This window comes from Salvelinus namaycush, chromosome 10, assembly GCF_016432855.1.
Source record: "Salvelinus namaycush isolate Seneca chromosome 10, SaNama_1.0, whole genome shotgun sequence".
NCBI classification, from domain to species: domain Eukaryota; kingdom Metazoa; phylum Chordata; class Actinopteri; order Salmoniformes; family Salmonidae; genus Salvelinus; species Salvelinus namaycush.
Window position 1 is genome coordinate 12,628,231 of NC_052316.1, and position 23,974 is coordinate 12,652,204.

At 41.7% G+C, this 23,974-nt stretch overlaps 1 protein-coding gene and 1 pseudogene across 1 annotated transcript; both read left to right on the forward strand.

Annotated features, from left to right (window-relative positions):
• Positions 1–387: 387 nt before the first annotated feature.
• On the forward strand, positions 388–7,650 carry LOC120054691 (amyloid-beta A4 precursor protein-binding family A member 3-like). Its single transcript, XM_039002230.1, has 10 exons — positions 388–2,410; positions 2,547–2,577; positions 2,661–2,806; positions 3,391–3,477; positions 4,049–4,237; positions 4,757–4,936; positions 5,490–5,702; positions 6,139–6,258; positions 6,670–6,810; positions 6,983–7,650. Exons 1-10 carry the CDS (start codon positions 1,262–1,264, stop codon positions 7,052–7,054), a joined length of 2,328 nt encoding a protein of 775 aa, XP_038858158.1. The 5' UTR covers positions 388–1,261; the 3' UTR covers positions 7,055–7,650.
• Positions 7,651–10,860: 3,210 nt separating this feature from the next.
• Positions 10,861–20,427, forward strand: LOC120055172 (annotated as a pseudogene).
• Positions 20,428–23,974: the final 3,547 nt, after the last annotated feature.

The following is a 23,974-nucleotide window of genomic DNA, read 5'->3' on the forward strand; positions in this document are numbered from 1 at the left end:
AAACCGCGCCAACAAAATGTTTTATTATCTTACTTAAAAGTCCACTGTAATATAGAATAACCAATTATATTAACCCATATTTTAAGCTGGCATCGTATGGTTCAAAATGGTCATCACACTGGATGAATTCTCTACTAAAAAACATATCAAGCGATCTTGCTGTGAAGGTGTGTGTGTGCTTTGACAATTTAACATTTCATGAACAGCACCGCCGTTAGGCTATTGCAGCCTCTGCAGCCTCATTTTACTCGTTATATCAAACTGTTTGCTTTGAATGATTTCGTCTCTGTCTCTGCATGACAGTGCTTCCGACACTGTTCCCCCTACCAGAAAACACGCGGTACCGTAAAGTGGTGTGTATTCGCGCAACAAAATTCAGGCGGAAACTGAAGAGCGGATGAGTTGAGTCGACCGCGTTTTGCGAGTGTCGGCTTGACTGCAGTGAAACAACGACATCGTTTTATGTTTCATAAACACGATATGAGCGTCCAGCAAATGTACTTCTCAAAATGCTGTTACATTTGTAGCTATTACTATTAGCTGACTTACATTGCTGACTTCTCTGTTTTGTTGCTGAGTTCCCAAACAAGGAAGCTTCATCCGTGACAGTTAAATTCAAGCAGTTGTCAGTCATCGGATCCAGAATTTAACCGGGTGAGCATCTGGATCATGTCAGATTTATGTTGGTAATGCCAATATTGTCCTCAATGTCTCGTAGTTGGCAAACCAGCAGGAAGATACCTTATTTAGTGACGCTTCTTGACTGTAAATTAGCTGAGTAGCCAGAGGTAGCTAAATTAGATAGCTAGCAAATTAGCTCGGGTGATCCAAACTGCAATGACAATCCAGCTACTGTAATTTCTCTAGCAGCACTGCCAGCATATAATGTGTTTTCTCTGTAATTATTTTCAGAAGATTGGAGTCTTGTATTTATTTGTAAGTGAGTAGCTCACCATGATCATAATCACTTATACAATGTTTTGATGGTGCTATTTTTATATTTGTTACAGCTCTTTTACTGGTCATTTTGTTACAGATGGATCAAATGTTATTATACACATATTAGCCTAATACAAATAAACCATACCATATTGTCATAGGCTAAATGCACAAAGGGTACTTTCTATATTGGTGACACGCATGACAATGACATGTACTTTGAGCCTGAGGCAATAGCATTGCAATCTTGATGGACATAGGTCAATGAAGAGACTAAAAAAGAGTGGTCGCTCTTATTATTCCCCTGCACAAGAAATGGTGAATGCAAAAACGGTCTACTTTCACAGTGACAAAATACAAACTTCCGACAGTTACCCCTATAAATTGCAGAAACACCCTACTAAGCATTGAAAGGGGCTTGTATGTGGAGTCTCCATCATTTCAACCTGGTGATGTGCTGCCTATGATCCGTGCTCTTATCCAAAAAATGGAGGCAGGTAATTGCCCTGCTGGAAATGAGGAGAAACAAACCGTTTCCTCACCTTCAGCTCAACAGGAGAACACTGTATTTCAGTTCTCTAGAGCTGCTTCCAAGGCTTCTTACCCTGAATCAGAAGACCTGGACTCCTTTAACCTGATAGAGCCCCCTCCTCTGGAATGGAGGTCAGACGACTCTAGTGAAGCAGGTTCAGTGGAAGAGATGGACGACCCTAGCTTCCCTCCCTCGGTCCCTGTGGACAGTTCAGAGGACGGATTAAGTGAGTTCCTACCTCCCTTGTACACCAGTGACACTGCAGCTTCTTCTGAGGTAGTTAGCCAGGAGGAGCTAATCGACTATGCTCCTGAGGATAACACCCCAACCAAACAGGTTCTGGATCCTAGCAAAGAGGGAGGAGAGGTGGGGGATGAGATGGAGGAGAAGGTTGAGATCAGGAGATCAGGTGACGAAGACCACACTCGGATCCACCACCTGCTAAGCCGACTCCAGGTCATTGGAGAAAGCCCTCTCCCCAGGGACTCAACCTCTGACCCTACACCACCACCATCAGCATTCTCTGAGCCCTCTGAATTTGAGCCTCCAGGCCCATCTCTGTTGATGGACATCAGCCCATTGCTACCAGACCCAGAGCAGAACCTGAAACAGGCCTCGGAGATGCTTTTCTCAGAGAGTCTCCAGAGAGACCTATTAGGGCTGTTGGAGTGTACAGAGATAGGGGCTTCCCAGCCCAGTTCCTCTGACATCAAGGTTCCTCCTTACATGGCCCGGAGAGGGGAGATGGACGCGGTGGTGTCGGTCTCCTACAACCAGGAGGATGGCGAAGGATTCTGGGAACACTTTGGGAACGGCTGGCGGCTGCGCAATAGGGATGACTCCGTGGAGTCTTTCCCGGAGGACGAGGTCCCAGAGCCCGTATGGATAAAGTTAGGGGAGGAGGCTCCGGAGGTAGACTCTGCAGAGAACAGTCAGCGGGTAAGTTTGACATGCTAAAATATGTTTATCAATGATGAATGGTGGTGTTATTAGTGTATATTACTTTGCTGATGATTGGTTCAAATGAGCTGTGTCTTTCACTTTGTTCAATAATCACTGACCTCTACATTTACAGGGCGCAGAGGACCGCCCAGCCTATAAAGACGGTAATCTCAATTTAGGCTGTATGTAAAACGTCTATGCTTCTCTCATTGGACTCTAAATAATAATAGTAATGCGTTTCTGTCAGTGCCTGGCCCCTGTGACCCAAATGACCTCCTGGATGGGGTCATATTTGGGGCCAAGTACCTGGGCTCCACCCAGCTCAAGTCTGACAAGAACCCCTCCACCAACGCTCGAATGAAACAGGCCCAGGAGGCTGTGGACAGGATCAAAGTGAGTTTTCATTTTACATTGTAGTCATTTAGCAGACGCTGTTATCCAGAGCGACATACAGTAAGTGCATTATTCTTAAGGTAGTTAGGTAAGAAAAATCACATATCACAGTTGTTTGCGGACCGCTGGGGTAAGAGTACGCTGTGACAGAACCGTTTGCGGGTTATATTTCTTGCTATGGGGTGTTGCTACGATCATAGTAAGGAAAACCTTTCCTCAATAAAGTTAAACAAAGTCAAGGCTAGTATGAAAAGATAAATGCAAGTGTTAGTGCAGGAAAGGCAAGTGCAATGGTAAGGTGTTTGTTCTTTGGGGGATTATTTAAGATTCTGTTTGAAGAGGTAGGTTTTCACACGTTACGGAAGATGGACTGGGAGTGTAGTGTCATTAGGGGGAAGCTTGTTCCTTCCTTAGGATGCCAGGACAGAGAAGAGCTTCGACTGGGATGAGTGCGAAACTGGCCTCTCATAAGGATTGGAAGGCCAATAGACCAGAGGTGGCAGAATGGCTCAGACCATTCTGCTAAGAATGGGTGATCTGCTTTAAAAAGTATCATCAAAAGGTTTGCTCTTGTCTTCCTCCAGGCCCCAGAGGGAGAGTCTCAGCCTATGACCGAGGTGGATCTCTTCATCTCCACTCAGCGCATCAAAGTCCTCAGCGCAGACACACAGGTAGGCAACTGCTGCCATTGACACAATCAGCCGAGCATGACGTGGTTTGAATGGATGACAAAGTAGTTGAAGGTCATTCCTTGAATAGCAGGGTCTCTAATTTGAGTCAAACTCATCCTGTACAGTTGACTAGTAAAGAGAATCAAAGTGGGTCAGTTTGTCAGCTTGCTCCCTTCTGCATGGCTGGCTGCGTCTAGATATATAGTGGGTGCTGTTAGGCTGTGTTCAGAGGCAGCCCAATTCTAGTATTTTTTCTACTACTTGGTATTTTGACCAATTACATCAGATATTTTCATATCAGATCTTTTTCAGAGCTGATCTAATTGGACAAAATACCAATTAGTGAAAAAAATATCAGAATTGGGCTCCCTGTGTAAATGCAGCCTTAGACTAACCTAGCCCTCTTCGTTGTTAGACCTAGTGGGAATGGGTCCATCATGGATTTTTTCACATTCTTTTACCAAAAATCATTGCCTCGGTACCATTAACGTGTTAGTTAACTTACATGAAAGTGTTAGTAAACAGTTAGTACATGTTTCCTCCACATTCACCCCTTCTGTTCCACCTACAGGAGGCCATGATGGACCATCCTCTCCAGATGATCTCCTACATCGCAGACATCGGCAGCACCGTGGTCCTGATGGCCCGCAGGAAGCCGGCCGGGGGGCGTAAGGGCCAGGAGGGGAACCCTGCTGGGGTCAACTCCCCCGGGCCACAGACAAAGTGCTGCATGATCTGCCATGTGTTCAACTCTGACGAGGTGAGTCATTCAAGCAGAAACTGTACAGCATTATGTCCAATTGGTTTTCTGTGGCGTTTTTTTGTTGTTGAAAATAATCAGATTAGGTTGCACTGTTTAAAAAATATATATGTTTTATTCCCAGTGCCAGTCTTTTTCTACAGGACTTGAGCCATCAGTACTTGCCATGCAACTAGGTAGCGGAGCTTTGTTGAATACAAAAACAAACAGCCTGGCAGCCAGGTTACTTTTCCATGCCAGGAGTTGTTAAACAAGAGGAAATTAGCAGTTCATTACTGTTATGGTTAGATTAGAGTTTGGGATAGATTATGGTTAGGTTTAATATTAGGATTGAGGTAAACCAATGGGCCATATCTTGATGGTTAGCCACTATTTTGACAACTTGAAACGCTCTGTAAGATTGTGAGGAGGAACAGGATTGCCATATTGTTATATGACAAGGATTATTGTACTCTTACCTGCCAGTCTGGGACACGTTTGAACATGCCCCCTGGCTCACTGTGTCTCTCCTGCATGCAGGCCCAGGTGATCGCTCAGGCGATTGGCCAGGCCTTCGGTGTGGCCTACCAGCAGTTCCTCCAAGCCAACGGCATCAAGGCCAGTGAGCTGAGGCCCAGCGAGTATAGTGACTACCTGGGGACACAGGAGCACTACAACGGAGACCTGGTACACTTCTCGGATTCAGATAACATCAGAGAGGTACAGAAACCCCTCAGTATTTCAGCACCATGTTGTTATTACCAGCCAGGGTTTCCTTTTGAGTGTAGGCCTTTAAACGCAGTATTCCTCCTACCTTTAGCCTAGATAAGCATCTGTTTTTACTCTTGATCTAATTGACTCATGTTCGCATATCGAAAGCAGTCAGTGGCGATTTAACCATCAACCAGGAGCCTATGAAATCTGTTTTATGTTAACATTTGGTTGTGCATGGAGTCAAATGTTGGCCTTCATAAACCGAATAGATATTTGCTGGTTGTACACTATGCAACAAGCACTTCCTGTCTTGCTCAAGACAGTGTTGAAACAGATCCATACATTTCATGATGTGTCTTAAGTGGAATGTACATCAACATTGTGTTCAGTTGGGGAAAAAACATTTTAAAATGGAGTGAGGTAATACCTGAACTTTTCCAATAAGTACATAGTTTTTTGTTTTCAATTGCAAAACGTTTTGCTACAGTGTTTCTCTACTGAACACCACCCATGAAATCCCCCCTTTCTCTTAAACCATCTCCCTACTGTCTGTGTCCAGGTGTCCATCTCCAAGGCTCCCGGGGAGATAGTGGGGGTGGCTGTGGTGGAGTCGGGCTGGGGCTCCATCCTGCCCACGGTGGTCGTGGCCAACCTGCTCCACGGTGGTCCTGCAGAACGCTGCGGGGCCCTCAGCATAGGAGACCGCATCATGTCAGTCAATGGCACTAGCCTGGTGGGCCTCCCCATAGCCACCTGCCAGAGTATAATACGGGTAAGAGAGGGACTGTGTCTGTGCCTGTTTCATTCGTTCCTGTGAGCTGTCTTGACCGTGTCTATTGTGTCGTTCCTAGAATGTACACTAGATGGTGCTGTATTGCGGAAGTCATAGAGACTGGTGCTTGTGATATGTAGAGGGAGAAGAATTGGTGGAAATGTTTGCTTTCCAGGTATTATTTCGGCATGAGGTTGGACCTGATGGCAGGTTGTTGCATTTTGTCACCTAATGTTGTTTTGTTAAATGTATTCCATGCACATGCACGGACACATACACACAATACTCCTCTCATTCTGTGAATGTCTTTCATTATCTAAGAAGCACAGAATGCAGTTAGTGAACAGATACTTTAAGGTGACAGAGACATTTATCATTGCAGACATCTTTCTAGTATTTGTATTATGTCTTTTTTCCACTTTTGCTTTTGTAAAAGGATTTTAAAAAACAAGCAGAGGTGAAGCTCAGTATCGTTCACTGCCCTCCTGTCACCATGGCAATTATCAAGCGACCGGACCCAAAATTTCAGTTGGGCTTCAGTGTAGAGGACGGGATTGTAAGTGACAGTTGCTTTATTATTTTACTCTACAAACTTGTATGGATACAACTGCCAGACAGAATCCCCAAACAGGATCTAACATTCATGTTTTATTTACGTTTTTATTATTCTTTTTTTTGTTTTTGCTAAGGCCCAGTCCAGTCACTACTGAGTAGTATTAATTTGAGGTTCTTTTCGTTTATCACAGTGAACATGGTCTGGAATAGAGATAAAAGTGAATCTTAAAGTGATGTGGTCTGAAACAGCATTTTAGACTGAATAGTACGGCATCCATTTTAGGAACTCTATAGTAGTCAAGCTAAAATTGTCAATTGTCCTTTTTCACTCACCTCAAAACTCTCTCACTTATCTTTTAATCTGTATTTTTCTATCTTTCTCATCCATCCTCTTTCTCATTGCCTTGAGCAGATCTGCAGTTTGATGCGTGGAGGGATCGCAGAGAGAGGGGGCATCCGGGTCGGACACCGCATCATTGAAATCAATGGGCAGAGTGTGGTAGCCACTCCTCACGAGAAGATCATCCACATTTTGACTAACGCAGTCGGGGAGGTGAGAGAGGAATTGAACACCAACTCAGATCAGAAGCACTAGATTTCACACTGACTTTCATTTCATGAATCCTACTTTCTCTGTGTTGACAGAACATTACTCAATAAGTCAATTAATTGGTCATAGAAATATTAGCATTGTCATTCATAGCTGTGTTCGTCTTTCTGAACAGATTCACTTGAAGACCATGCCAGCCTCTACATATCGCCTTCTAACGGGACAAGAAACGCCAGTATTTCTCTGAGAGAACGCAGGAGAGAATGCTGCTGGTGCTCTCAGAAGCAAACAAGGAAGAATAGCGTTTTGAAGCTATACACATGCACACACGCAGCCTCAAATAGGACTATGCAATTGGACTGTATCACCTGGCTATTGATACACCACTGAACATAATGGGGTTATCCACCTGAACAGAATATTTGATGATGTATGCTGGAATATCAGGATGATACAGCAAATGTTTTGAAAGATTGAATTGTTAATAAATCCCTGTTTATATTTATGAGATGTTAAAGCAGATAACCTCACTTTTCCTATTGACAATCTCAGTTATCTTACTACTATACTAATTATCTTTCTGAACAGGAAAAGCATGAGTACCTCCAATGAATTGCTTCCACCACCATTCTTTAGTTGCCGATGTGCCTCAGCTCAGTGGAACTTGAATTCATGGAGAGGAGCCTAATTTAAGATAGCTGGTCCATATCTCTCGTCATTACGTGCTTCCCACCTCTAGACAATGTCATTGAGTAACATGCACATCAACAAGCGACTACTACATCAGTGTTACATTGTTATGTATCTCCGAACAGTGTACTATTAATATGCTGAAAGATTTTACGTTGTGCATGCCATTCCCTATTGTTCCCATTTCAGTGCCTGGAAGAATTCAGAACGTAGTTCTGTATTTTCAGAATCAAAGGTAACTGCCTTTAGTGTTAGAGATATACACTGAGTGTACAAAACCTTAAGGACACCTGCTCTTTCCATGACATAGGCTGACCAGATGATTCCAGGTGAAAGCTATGATCCCTTATTGATGTCACTTGTTAAATCCATTTCAATCAGTGTAGAAAGATGAAGGGGAGGAAACAGGTTAAATAAGGATTTTAAGCCTTGAGACTATTGAGACATGAATTGTTTATGTGTGCCATTCAGAGGGTGAATGGGCAAGACAAAATATTTAAGGGTGCTTTTGAACAGGGAAACGCTCAACAGCTTTTCCATGGGTATCAAGAATGGTCCACCACGAAAGGACGTCCAGCCAATTTGACACCTTGTAGAGCACATGCCTGACAAATTAAGGCAGTTCTGAGTGCAAAAGGTGCTGCAACTCAATATTAGGAAGGTGCTCTTAATGTTTTGTACACTTAGTGTATATTTTTAATGACTGCAGTTTTGTATGTTTATTTAAATAATATATCCCAAACAATTGCCATTTGTTTTTCAATTGAATTGATTATGAACTGGGGACGTGTGACTAAACCCTGTATTGTATGCTGCTGTTCTGATGGTATTGTGTGATATGTTATGTCCTTGTTCTACCTCCAAAGTTTCATATTTGATCCAATAATGGAAAAATGTACACAATTTTTTAAACAATATAACCCTGTGACAATATTGATGCCTTAGAATGCTCATAAGTGGGAGTAGCTGTATGGTGGGTCATTCTCTGCAATGTATGGAACTTATTTTTTATGAGTTTTAGGTCTGACCCTACAGTGACAGGGTGGCAATGGCATCTAGCGCCCTACATCATTTCTGTGATGGGGATATGGCCAGGCCACATTAGCCACCACAGGTGAGTATCAGGGTCATGTATTAAGGGCACACAATAGCAAATGTTTTGAAAAGTTGTGCAACGGAATAAAATGATCTTGATGAATATTTAATCACTCCACTATTGAAATCAGTTGTATACTGCAATGCCACTTATTATTTTGCGAACACAATTCCTGTTGAATGTTATGTGCAATATGTCATGCAGAATGTTTTATATTTTTTAAAGGAAGGCGTCTACAAAAAAACTAAGAAATGTCGAGTCATATTGTTTTATTCTACACCTAAGAATATATTATAACCTCTGTACTTTTTTCTGTTATTATGTAGCAATATTAGTCAACCTTGTTTAACCGTAACTCTCATACTCCTGGCCAATAGGCTTCATTTGTGTACCAAAAAAAGGTAGAATTGACAGTGTTGCAACCAATCAGATAGGAAAAGGGTTTCTGTGACCCCCTGTCATAATCATCTTTTAGCCAATCGACATCGACCAGTGGGCAGATGTTTTAATCTCCAATTACAAACACTTGAAATGGAGAGTTTAAATCAACGAGTTACTGAAATGACTTATTTGGAACAGCTTCACTTGTAAATAGGAATATGTTTGAATGAATGCTTACGAGCGAGCTGGTGTCCACCATCGCTCAGTCAAGACTGCTCTATCAAATCATAGACTTAACTATAACATAATAACACACAGAAATACGAGCCTTAGGTCATTAATATGGTCGAATCCGGAAACTATCATCTCGAAAACAAAACATTTATTCTTTCAGTGAAATACGGAACCGTTCCGTATTTTATCTAACGGGTGGCATCCATCAGTCTAAATATTCCTGTTACATTGCACAACCTTCAATATTATGTCATAATTACGTAAAATTCTGGCAAATTAGTTCGCAATGAGGCAGGCGGCCCAAACTGTTGCATATACCCTGACTCTGCGTGCAATGAACGCAAGAGAAGTGACACAATTTCACCTGGTTAATATTGCCTGCTAACCTGGATTTCTTTTAGCTAAATATGCAGGTTTAAAAATATATACTTCTGTGGATTGATTTTAAGAAAGGCATTGATGTTTATGGTTAGGTACACGTTGGAGCAACGACAGTCCTTTTTCGCGAATGCGCACTGCATCGATTATATGCAACGCAGGACACGCTAGATAAACTAGTAATATCATCAACCATGTGTAGTTATAACTAGTGATTATGATTGATTGTTTTTTATAAGATAAGTTTAATGGTAGCTAGCAACTTACCTTTGCTTCTTACTGCATTCGCGTAACAGGCGGGCTCCTCGTGAGGCAGATGGTTAGAGCGTTGGACTAGTTAACCGTAAGGTTGCAAGATTGAATCCCTGAGCTGACAAGGTAAAAATCTGTCGTTCTACCCCTGAACAAGGCAGTTAACCCACCGTTCCTAGGCCGTCATTGAAAATAAGAATGTGTTCTTAACTGACTTGCCTAGTTAAATAAAGGTGTAAAAAAAACTCTAGTAGCTACACTAAACCCATCTGTAATGTACAAAGGTGTGTCGTGGAAATTCTACACAGGGTCACTCGAAGTCAATCTTAAATTAATAATTGTTTATTAACAGTTAACTGGAGAGGTTCCAAGAAACTGGATGCACCATAGTACACACCTGTCAGGAGCTCTCTCGGGGCAGTCCCGTCAGATCTCTTATATACAGGTTACAGACACGTTACATTGGCGTAGTTCATAGGGTTGGTTCCAGCAAGTCTCTGGCATAGTCTCCTATCTTAACTTATAGAACATATTCTGGGTGTTCTGCTAGGTGGTCCTAAGGAGGAGGTCATGTCGCCACCCCCTCATATCTTTACCAAGCACAGGCAGGAACCAAGGATTATTTATGACACTAAGACAAGATGAACATTTTCAAGTCAGTCTCTTCACAAGTTAAAATGTTCCATCACAGGTGTATTAAAAAAGCCAGTTTATTTTCTGGATTAAGCTGGTGTGATCTACCGGTGTCGTCTGCTGCCTGTAGGGAAGTAGGACTTATAGGACAGTATGCTCCCGCCTGCACCTGAATTATCCATGTACTTTGGCATTAAGTGGAAATAAGATATCAGTTGAAATAACAAATATCCCTATTTTTCTGCCTGTTTGACATTTCCAAGTGGAGGTGCTAGCACTGCTGTTGTGTAATTCTTGGGGGGTCAGAACACAGGTAAGTAACTCTGCTCTCCCTCATGTTTTGTTCCTATAGTGTTGCACAATGGGTTGGTAGCACCTTGCAGCGCAACATGGGGATTGGGACTCTGCTATTGCTCCTACTCTGGAAGAACATCTACCGCAGAAGGAACAAGTTGGGAATTGAACAAAACAGGTTTTGTGGTGTAGCAGTAGTTGGCCCTACATCACATTAACAGACAACTTGGATATAAAGAACCAACATTTCTCTTTATACAAATTCTATAATGTATTCTGTTTCTGATTCTAACGTTTCTACTGAACATGTCCCCTTTTATCATGAATGAAATTGATATCCATGCTGTAGTCTAATGAATGAAGCCTTTATGGCCATTGGGCTATACTAGCCACTAGCCCCTGTGTGTATGATGATGTCTTCCCTTTCCCTTACTCCAGATCCCCTGTTCCTGTTCCTCATCCTCATCTCAGTGCGTCGCTCTCATCCTCCCTACGAACCGAGCCAATGTGAGTGCTCATCATTCAGTCTTCTCTTGTGTTGACAGTGCTGCTCCAGTATAAGCTGCCTACCACCTCGGCCGTAACACACAGGGTAAACGCTCCCTCCCTCCTCTGAAATTTCCAGCCAATCACATAAGCTGATTAGCTAGGTAAGAGTGATGCTGGGTGCCACACACACTTTCCCCAACCTGTTAGGCTCTTCGTCTTCATCTTGCTTATTAAGGACCTTTGTCATGCAGTGGTTCAATCACACAGTCATAATATTGTATGTATTTCAGGTTAATCTTAGTGTTTGCATTTGAGTCCATGGTTCACGTCAGTGAGAGTGTTTAGACTCTGGTTTCAAGCCAATCCTTGTCTTTCTAGGCAAACTGGTTGCCTCTCACATTACAATCCTCTGACTGACATTTCTGGGACTAGGCCAATCCCTCTGTGTTGAAAGGAAAGTGATTATTACACACATCCAAATATAGCACAGGAACTGGGCAATAGTTCACCATGTTGACATGTTTTGCATGTCTTAGGACAATCCCTCAGCTAACAAATATACAGTGCATTCGGAAAGTACTTAGACCACTTCACTTTTCCCACATTTTGTTACATTACAGCCTTATTCTAAAATGGATCAAATATTTTTTCCCCCCGCATCAATCTAATACACAATACCACATAATGACAAAGCAAAAACAGTTTTTTTGAAATGTTGACAAATGTATAAACAAAAAAAACTACTGAAATGGCTTATTTACTTACGTATTCAGACCTTTTGCTTTGAGTCTCGAAATTGAGCTCAGGTGCATCCTGTTTCCATTGATCATCCTTGAGATGTTTCTACAACTTGGAGTCCACATGTGATAAATTCAATTAATTGGACATGATTTGGAAAGGCACACAACTGTCTATATAAGGTCCCACAGTTGACAGTGCATGTCAGAGCAAAAACCAAGCCATGAGGCTGAAGGAATTGTCCGTAGAGCTCAGAGACAGGATTGTGTCGAGGCACAGATCTGTGGTAGGGTAACAACAAATGTCTGCAGCATTGAAGGTCCCCAAGAACACAGTGGCCTTCATCATTTTTAAATGTAAGAAGTTTGGAACCACAAAGACTCTTCCTAGAGCTGGCCGCCCGGTCAAACTGAGAAAAATTGGGGGAGGGCCTTGGTCAGGGAGGTGACCAAGAAGCCGATGGTCACTCTGACAGAGTTCCTCTGTGGAGATGAGAGAACCTTCCAGAAGGACAACCATCGCTGCAGCACTACACCAATCAGGCCTTTATGATAGAGTGGCCAGACAGAAGCCACTCTTCAGTAAAAGGCACATAACAGCCCGCTTGGAGTTTGCCAAAAAGCACCTAAAGGACTCTCAGACCATGAGAAACAAGATTCTCTGGTCTGATGAAACCAAGATTGAATGCCAAGCGTCACGTCTGAAGGAAACCTGGCACCATCCCTACAGTGAAGCAAGGTGATGCCAACATCATGCTGTGGGGATGTTTTTCAGTCCCCAACAGTATGTATTCTATTCACATAATATCGTCTTTCAGCCACTCTGGTGGCTTCACATCCCTTTTTGAGCGAGCTTGTGGCTCTGTGAGCATTCTCTCTCCTTCCCCCCCTTTTTGTGCATTGTCTGTGGCCTCAGCCTGTGTGGCTGGTAGATCTGGTAGAGCTCTGACGTGGGTTTTGTTCTTCCGTACCTCAGCTGAGCCTGGGTCAACCACATAGGAGTGTGGGGCATCCGCTTTCCTCAGCACTATTGCCGGTGTCCTTTGAGTTTGTAATCAGTTCGTCAGTCAACTGTAAGTGCTGTTATTGGGAAGTGGAAACAACAGATTGACCGTTTTTAATGAAGCCAGCAATGCTGATACCCCCTCAACTTTTTTTGTTGTAAACAAAAAGTTCACATTGTCAGAGAGAGATGCTTACACACATACAGTTTATGTAGCTAGGTCTACTGTAGAACTCACACTATATAATCAGATTGCTTCAACTGGATTAAAGTATTAATGTGGCCACGCCCCCGAGTAGGGTACAGCCTTTACTCCCATGTAATTAGCCTAACTTTGGTGGCATTCTAAGCAACTTACTGACCCTTTTTTGCCATTTCAATAAACTTTTTCTGCAGCCTCACGTGTCGTTATTAACATACTTGGCTGTCACAAAGTTATTCTACCACTAATTTGTTACACGACCTGCTAACACTGACAGTAGTTGGCTGGCTACCTAGAGAAGTTTCTCTATCGAATTCGCTTGTTTTAGATATGTCGTATAACTACTTCCAGTCTTTGCTGCCCTCGAACGTCTAGGTATTTAAAAAAAAGTTGATTCTTGTCGGCTTGCCTATATGTCCTTTCAACTTGCTGGAGAGCAGCTGGGGAGACGAAACTACCAAATGGCCCAAAGTAGCCTATGGCGATATCTACACCTACTACCTACACCTAGCCAATTTATTGAAAGCTAGCCAATTTATTGAAAGCTAGCCAATGTAACTTTTACTAGCCTAGCCAGCTACTGTAAATGTACATTTGCCTGCTCAGGAGGGGCTAATGTTTCATTAGCCATCTTTGTCAGTGAATAACAGTTTTGAATCATGATATGTCTCATTTCAAGTAACTAGCTGCGGCCTTAAAGAAACATTCAAACATATACTTTGCACAGAAACCCACATAAAAGCATGTAGATCCAAATATGTTTGTGTGTGTCAAGTATGCTAGAATGGAGTTTTAACAACTAGCCGCAGGCTTAAAAAACATTTACTTTGCATAGAAACCCACATAAAAGCATGTAGATACAAGTGTGTGTGTGTGTCATGTATGCTAGAATGCATATTAGCCAACACAGCATATCCAACACACATAGCATACATTGCAATACAATCTTCTCTAAAAACAGCTGGGCAAAATGTATCCAATGTGCCCTGCAATAAGATAAACAGAGCTTGATTTCTAAACTCATTCGTCAGTATTACAGGTTTGCCTAGACAAATACAGCCATAGATTTTTCAACTAACCTGGTATTGGTGATACTCTCTTCGTTATCGATTCTGGAAAACAAATCTTATAAATGTTAGTGTCCAGTTGCAGGTGGTTCTACAAACACCAGAGAAAACTCAAAGATAGTAAATCATTTTGTACCGCGCAAGCTGCCGCACATCTAGAATTCTCCAGCATCTTTGCCAGAACTAGTCATTTCTCTGCGACACAGCTGTGTCCATGTGTAGAAGTAGATGACAGTGCGTCACACAGTGCTACCAAAACAAAGATCTACACACATGTCACTCGATAGAGAACACGGATTTACTATCTTTGAGTTCTCTCTGGTGATTGTAGAAAAGTGTCAAAGTAGGCTATTACCACTTTAAGAATAATGAATACTTTGGGCCTTGCCAATGGATTGATATTCAAATTATTATTACATTCTAAAATATGTGAGAATAATGTGGACTTGCCTGACAAAATAAATTGGATGCATGCATGGCGGTTTTTCTAGGCTATGTGGCTGACGCAGGCACACATAATAAAGCTATACATAGTGGTAGGATTCATTTCACCATGACGGTTTTTATAATGAGAAAGCGACCAAAAACCAGGTTCCTTTTTTAATGGAGGGATTTGTATGGAAAGCCATGTTGAACAGAGTAGCGCAATACCCTTCAGTTGAAACGCCGGGAAACAAACTAAATTGGCCATATCTCTCACAAAAACAGGGAAAAAATTAAATCATAGAATTCAGTGGTGACCTGTCATTCAGGGCAGTTGAGGCAGAGGCCCACCTGTTTAGCCTGTTTTGCATGTTATTCTGGCATTAATACGTGTCACATACGTGACCGACCGGCTATATTGGGTCTTATGTAGCAAAATTTGAAATTGTGTTTTTTTTACATTGGATAAAAGTAGAGACTCCGAGCTAGAAAATTGTATATCGTACACTACAGTTGAGGAACAATGGGAAAGTAATTCTGCTTTGAAAGATAAACATTCAAGGGCCATTTTCTCAAAAGTGAGGTTACAAGTTTTGGTGCCTACTTGAGAGCTCTTCTTTGTCTACACCCATTCAGTATCCTTCAGACCCTCTTAAGCTTTAGCCCCAGCCATCTCTTCAAGGATTCACATGTGAGGCCATGTACTAAACAACCAAAGATTTCACGACTAAAGGCTTACTTATACTACGGGTGTGTTCGTAAATTTAATCTGGAGTGCCAGAGTGTGCTCTGGCCGTTCGTAAATTCAGAGCGTTTCGCTCTCGGAGTGTTCAGAGCGCACACTGGAAGTAGGACACACTTATGCAGTCCTACTATGTGATATCTTTCCAAAAAGCTGTGTTAGAAAGGATTACCTACACATACTGACCAGCTCATATTAGAAAGAAGCGTGTTACATTGCAGACCAATCCGAACTCATCTCTCGGCATGTCCATGTCCACTCATTATTTCAGCTAATCATGGCTAGCGGGAAGGTTCCTGTCTTTTTCCGTGGCTAAGCCAACTAGGCTCATAAATTAACAATTGTATTCGTATTTACAGATGGCATACAGGTTTGTTATTAAGGCACATGAAAGTTCACGTTGAAGAAGGTATTTCTGCCAGAAAACGCATTTGGATTTTTAAAAAAAAGTGTACGTTCAAATGGCGTTCCTGTGAAGTAGTGACGCGCGACAGGCGCCTAGTTTCTTGATACGAGTCACATATCAGTTTGCAAACAATGTAAAAAACATTTTTAGAATCATTGAGTTAAAGCCGCATACAAACATGGTTTCTTTTTTGCTTTCTTGAGTAAAGCAGCTCCAAAATGCAGGGGTTTCAGCATAGCTCAGTGCTTTCTGTGGTGGTGGGGCAGCCAGCGGATAATACGGAGCGTAGGGGTTGGTAATGTTCTCTAGTTGTGCCTTAATTGACTCAGTTTTCTGTCACTCATGGGGACACTACTTCAGGTGAGAGCTAGAAAATTCAAGCCCCTTGGGTGCTTCCACAGAGTTACATTAGAAGGGCCATCCAAGAAGGCTCAAGGTCATTGACCACAGAGAAAATGACTTCAAATCACGTTATATCTACAGTAGTTTTAATTGGACTGTCAACATCATACTTTCAAAATCTTAGCTAGCAAGCTAGCAGTCATCATCATGAATCAAGTCGACAATCTACTGGCAAATCCTTTTAAATCCTTGTCATAGGAGGAGAAATAATGAATAGAAATTATAGATAAAACGTATCGGTGCTCATCGGCCATTGAACATAAACATTACACAAGTTGGAAATCGCAAATTCAACAGTTTTGCCGGTGGCGGTGGCTAACTGCAAGTGTTGCAAAGCAGTCACTAGCCTGTTATTCAGTTGAGTGGATGTGTGGTCCCAAGTCTGTATTTAAAGGTTTCTTTTCCAAGCTTAAAAGGATAAACATTCAACATTGGCCATGCTGTCAATCCAACATGACTTCTGCCGTGCTCAAAACAACTGGAAACTCAGGACTGGGAAATCTAACTTCAGTGAGTTCAAGACAACTGGGAACTCAGAAAAAAAACAAGCTCCGACTGGGAATATACGTTTTGAATGGTCATCCAATTCGGAATTACAGTCGGGAACTCTGGCCTCTTTCTAGAGCTCCGACCTGAAGATCACTTATGTCATCATGATTCAACCTTGTTTTTTTCCGAGTTCCCAGTTGTCTTGAAAGCACTATAAATCCATAGAATGACAAAGTTTAATGACACAATTTGCCCACGAAGGACTGCCGCGCCACCTTTCTGTTCAAGTGAGCAACGCACAACAAGCTGAGTCCAAAAATGTATTGAATGCTGCTGCATGAATTATGTAATATGCCAGGGAGATATGTATACTGTAGCTAAGAAAGTGAATACTAAGTGTATGTTGTGTAGTAAGCTGTTAGTATCCCATGTGCCTCACCCTAATAATTTGGTCCCTTTCTCCCTCTTAATTTTGCCTACTGTTCTGACTTGGTGGCGCACATGTAGCCTATAGCATGTTTTATAGAAATGTAATCATTGAATATTGTAAGAGCTTTCATTGTCTGCTTATATCCCCCTTATTTATCCTACGGTTCTGACTTGGTGTACTGGGAGAATACTGTAAGAACGGCCCATGTACAATGACGGAATTCAGAACATTTCAAACGTGCTGAACAAATAGTTATATTGGCTACGTGTATATCCTAGCTCGCTCATTAATGTCTTAATCGAAATTACATATTTCCTCTTATCCGCTCGTCTTCCCCTTTTGCCATAGTTTGTACATCTCAATTGTCAATAGAAACCACATTTGTTTAAACAAGTCAGCCATATCAGCTATTTATTTTTTTAAAGGCAGTAAATGAGGCTGAATGAACGGTTTCACTGCCAGACAAGGCTCCGCTGATAACCAGGTGTAGCAGTAGTAAGGTTTTGGGACTGCTGTTGGGACAGCTTTATGTAGGCCCTAACAGTTTGTGTGCACCGTTTGTCACCGTTATAGTGCAATAAATATATTGTTTAGTGTTGTTGTGGCTTTGCTGGCATGCATCAAAAAGTATATAATTTTAGTTTGCCCCACCAAGATTTACATGCTAAAATCACCACTGGTTATAATGTTGAAATATGTTAGTTACTAAATATCAGTGGTGTAAAGTACTTAAGTAAAAATACTTAAATACTTTTTTGGGGTATCTGTACTTTACTATTTATATCAACTTTTACTTTTATTTCACTACACTCCTAAAGAAAATGATGTCCTTTACTCCATACATTTTCCCGGACAACTAATAGTACTCGTTACATTTTGAATGCTTAGCAGGACAGAACATGGTCCAATTCGCACACTTATCAAGAGAACATCCCTGGTCATCCCTACTGCCTCTGATCTGGCGGACTCACTAAACAGAGAACATCCCTGGTCATCCCTACTGTCTCTGATCTGGCAGACTCACTAAACACAAATGCTTTGTTTTTAAATGATGTCTGAGTGTTGGCGTGTGACCCTGGCTGCTTGTACATTTTTATTAAGACCTTTTTTGGAAGTACATACTGGTATTAACGGGAGTAAATGAAGATAGTTTCTCAGCGAAACTCCATATTTTTTGAGTAACTAAAATACGTTGACATTATAACGCTTGCAGAGTTGTCTAATGGAAGTGTGAATCGTAGCTTCCTGGGCATCAGAGACGTGACACGTCATACTCATCAACATCGCCAACGCACAGATACTGTGTGGGGTAGATGTTACATTGATATTGAAGCCATTTCAAGTGGCTGACCCGAGTAAGTAAGCAAGTTGCTAAACTGGTTAGCAGTTTAATGCTCGAGTCCTTTACCCCTCTGCTCTGCTCATGCAAGATATCTGGCAGCCTTTTTTTTTATAGCCAGTCGTTATATTCTCTGACTAGACCTCTTCTACATACACTTACGTACTTTTACGATGTAGCCAGCCAAAACATTTTTGTTTCTCATCCTGACAGATCGTCAGCAACTTCATTTGCATGAGCAATGTGTTTGTTTGTGCACCTTCTCTCAACTACAATGTTGCCATCTGGTCTAAAAGTGGCAACAGTGAAAAACGACCAATCAGAGCTCGAGAATCTGAATGGAGCGTGGCTTTGAAATCTAACCTATTCTATGCTCAGTATAGTTATAGCAAGATGGTATACTACTTTATTCTATAGTAAGGCCATTTAGAAGTAACTAGCTACACAGGAACAAATCAATATTTTGTGAAGAGGTCACCTCCAAATGCATCAGTCCTCAAAATGAATGCTCTCTATTTTTCCCAGCTTGATAGAGGAGCACAAATGCACCTCTCTGCCCAACTCCCCAGCCAAATGTGTGTCTCTGACCAAGAAGAAACAGTTCTTCATCAACCAGGCTATACGCAACTCTGACCTCACACCCAGAGTCAAAGAACCAAAGGCGGCAGGAGAACAGTAAGTTCTCACTCTGCTGCAGATGTTGGGTTGCTACAGATAGAAGATGCTTGTCAGCACATATTATCAATACCCACTAGCTTGATTGCAGCATGTCTGAACACATCCATTAGTCATAGCCATTAGCCACACAGCATTTTATCAACATCTTTATCAACATTTAACGATGCCTATTCTTTTCCTCTGTCCAAAAATAAAAGGTTGCTACCATGCCAATCTTCTTGAAAGAAATGAGTCCTCCAAAGATGAGGCAGAGGTATGCAGCGACTGCACTCCCTTCAAACTTCAATGTGGTCTGCACCAATGGCAACTACGTAGAGGTAGGCTTCTACTGGTCCCAACATCTTTCAAAAGCCTTGCTTGTTGCAAGTGAATATTATACCACTACTAACCCTAACTACATTTTTTTCCAAAATGCCCCTAACTTGAAAGGGTAAGATGTAGCTCATTGTCCCATTGTCTCTCTCCCAGCAATGGAATGACTTCATGAACCGCTCTAGAGAGGAGCAGGAGAATCTGCAAGTCCTTCTGGAAGAGGCCAAAAGGAACAACTGCAACAAGCTCCTCAAGGACCAGAGAAAGGGTGAGAGCCCAGGGTCAATGCCTGCCACACCACAACATACACTCCCCTAACAAGCTTGTAGAGTTAAGCTGTTGAAAGTTCATTACCTGTGTCACAGCCGGCCGTGACTGGGAGACCCATGGTGCGGCGCACAATTTGGCCTAGCGTTGTCCGGGTTAGGGGAGGGTTTGGCCGGGGCGATTTCCTTGGCTCATCGTGCACTAGCGACACCTTGTGGTGGGCCAGGAGCCTGCAAGCTAACTTCGGTTGTCCGTTTCCTCCGACACATTGGCGCGGCTGGCTTCCGGGTTAAGCGAGCAGTGTGTCAAGAAGCAGTGCTGCTTGGCGGGTCATGTTTCGGAGGACGCATGGCTCTTGACCTTCGCCTATCCCGAGTCTGTTGGGGAGATGCAGCGACGAGACAAGATCGTAACTATCAATTGGATATCACGAAATTAACTTTTTAAAGAAAGTTAATTACCAAGCCTATATTTTGGTTTGAGGTGTTTTATCACTACAAGTTAGTAAACAATGTTTCATAGGTTGAAACATGCATATTTTGGGACACATGAAGTTGACATGAACTGATAAATGTTCTACTCTGCAGTAAATCCAGACTTCAATGCTCAAGACTACTTCCAGAGGATTGATCGGAGGCTGTGTGCTACGCTCTCCCATTGTAAGAGTCACGATTAATCATTAATGTCATTTTGAGACATGCTTGTTAACCACACCATGGTTTAACCAAACATAGTGACACGTGTCATCCTCGACACGTACTAACCAGGTTTCCATCCAACCATTTCATGCAGATGAATTACCTGACTCATAAAAAAAAAAACAATGACAGGGCTGATGGAAACAGGAAATGTCGATTCAAATTCATAAATGTTGACACACTGTTCATTCGACATGGAGTCCATAAAATGAATCGAGAAATGGTGGTGGAAATGCCTTGATGCGCAAATATTGATATAATAACCATCATATCGATGTAAATGTGAAGTCATGTTACGTTGTAGGCCTACCACCACAACGTGGAAGAGCATGAAATGTTTATAGGCTGATGAAATAAGTTATTATTATCAGGTATCAAGGTAAGACCCAAGTGCAGACTGTGTGAAGTAACAATGTTTATTGTAACAGGGGCAGGCAAATGACAGGTCAAGGCAGGCAGGGGTCGATAATCCAGAGTAGGAGCAAAGGTACAGGACGACAGGCAGGCTCAGCGTCAGGCAGAGTTCAGTAATCCAGAAGTGGAGCAAAGGTAGAGAACGGCAGTCAGGGTCAGGGACAGGCAGGGGTCAAAAACCAGGAGGACGAGAAAAAGAGGCTGGGAAAAGATAGGAGCTGACAAACAAGACAAACTGGCAACAGACGGAGACACACAGGTATAAATACACAGGGGATAAGTGGGGAAGATGGGCAACACCTGGAGGGGGTGGAGACAAGCACAAGTGAAACAGATCAGGGCGTGACAATTATGAACTTCACATGGTGGTTAAGTGCACGGTGATAATGCAAATTTACAATAGGCTAAATATCGAGTATAGGCTATTGAATGCTGGTGACATGATGATCAGTGCTTGGCTGCCAATTATCAAATAAAATGATCTTGCTCTTATCCATATGTCATCAAATAAGCCTAACCTGTCCACTTTAACAGCAAGCTCTTGTCTAGAGAGCATGCGCCAAAACCAGAATGGGCAAGTTTTCTATTTATCTAAGCATTTTTGTGACAAAACCATCAGTAGAGTTAGAAACCCATTTAACTTATGTTTTATTTGTTACATGGGAACTTAATGCAACATTTATTTTTATGTGCAGGGCCGGACTACCGCATTTGGGGCGCCGGGGCATCAACCTCCAAGGCACTGCGTGACCGTTCAGTAATCCGGCCCAGTTTATGTGCACTACGTCATCAGCACAGCCTTTTATCCTCAACAAGTCAGTTTGATGGAAACATACCTCTCGTGAGAAAATCCCTGTATTGTTTTTAATACAGATTTTAGAAGATTCACATGAAAATTTGTCACCAATTGGATGGAAACCTAGCCATAGACACTTTTACTTCCCTCGCTCACATTGGTTTAGGGAACACTTGAGGTACTTGGAAGAGAACATTCTCAGTTTCTTTGGTGCTCAACCTCACTCTGTTTACGCCACCAACCTTGGAAGCAGGTACTTTTTCCCTCTGAAGATTTTCCGAGGTGAAAATGTAGACGTCCATCTTGGCGAAAGACTGGACTTGCATAGATACTGTGGGAAATGATGACCCAATTAACTAATTTCCAGACAAATGAGATGGAAGGATGTTATTGATTATTAATTTAGCTTTGAGAGGCTACTGCTGACCTTCATGTCTTAGAGTAATGATGGAATGTCATTTCTCTTTGCTTATTTGAGCTGTTCTTGTCATAAAATGGACTTGGTCTTTTACCAAATATGGGTATCTTCTGTATACCACCCCTACCTTGTCACAACACAACTGATTGGCTCAAACGCATTAAGGAGGAAGGAAAGAAATTCCACAAATTAACTTTTAACAAGGCACACCTGTTAATTGAAATGCATTCCAGATGACTATCTCATGAAGCTGGTTGAGAGCATATCAAGAGTGTGCAAAGCTGTCAAGGCAAAGGGTGGCTACTTTAAAGAATATCAAATATAAAATATATTTTGATTTGTTTAACACTTCTTTAATCAGAACAAGCGTTTTCAGCTGTGCTAACATAATTGCAAAAGGGTTTTCTAATGATCAATTAGCCTTTTAAAATGATAAACTTGGATTAGCTAACACAACGTACCATTGGAACACAGGAGTGATGGTTCCTGATAATGGGCCTCTGTACACATATGCAGATATTCCATAAAAAATCTGCAGTTTCCAGCTACAATAGTCATTTACAACATTAACAATGTCTACACTGTATTTCTGATCAATTTAATGTTATTTTAATGGACAAAAAATTTGCTTTTCATTCAAAAACAAGGACATTTCTAAGTGACCCCAAACTTTTGAACAGTAGTGTATATATCTTAAGTAAAGTCAGTACATGTTTAGGAAAATAATCAACATTCGTAATATAGTGGTGTAACTTGTAAATGTTAACTTTTCTCCTATTTCTAAGCAATTGATTGTGTAATCCTTACTGGAAAAGAGTGCTGATAGCTATGTCTGAATAGAAAATTGCAATAAATGTTAATTCTAGTGTTCAATGACTCTTAAATTAGGTGATTATTTAATCATTGATTCAAACAGTATTTCAGGAACATCTTAAAATATAATTTTGCATTTGTAATATGAAATAGACAAAGGGTAGTAAGACAGAGCAGTATGATGGAGCAGAGAGACTCCCTACCATAAGTCATGAGTTTCAATGATTGGCAGGGATTCAGTATAGAAAACATAAAAAATATTACTGGTTGAATGACACTTAATGTAATTTACAAAGTAATTAAAATAATTGATTACATAACAGGAAATGTAGAATGTAATTCTGCTTCAAATGTGAGGAAATGTCCACAAGAATGCAATACCTCTGGCAAAACATCTACTTTTCTGTGAGTTGGGTACCACAATGTGAAAGTCTGAACATTTTTAACCAATTACAAACCTGAACTAAACAAAAAAGTGTATGTGCAATTGGTCAATAGATCTTGCATCCAAAGATTATTTTATAAAATATCTGCTGCAACTTCTAAAGTGGGCTTTTACCGTGTATCTTTGATTGTGTCAAAGTTTCAGAAAATTGTGAAAGAAAGCACAAACTCAGGATGTATGTTTAACTTAATGTTTATTTATTTTTGTACTTTGTACGTTTTATACGTTGGTTAGTTAGAGGCTAGACTACCTGTGTTGCTGCTGCAGACTGAGGAAGGGATGGAGTTGGGTCGGAGCAAGGGTCTTTGATGCTACCACTCCTTTTTGACTTTCTGCTGTGCGTATCAGCCAATCAGACCGAATATTGATGATCAAATGTTATGCTGCTGTGGCAGTACTGTTGATGTTTAAACTAGGTAGCTAGCTAAACACACTTGACGGTTCAGAACAACAATGATACAACTTTATACAAAAAATTCTCATTTTACCGCCACCCAAAAGGGCATTTTGCAAGTCGGAGGGCAAAGGGGTATGTGCTCGGCACAGGTTGACGCCTGTCTGTGCATATGCCTGCTGCACAGTCACGCCCGTTACAGTTGGTTAATTTCTGGCAGTATTTCCTCCTGTTAGCAGTGTGGA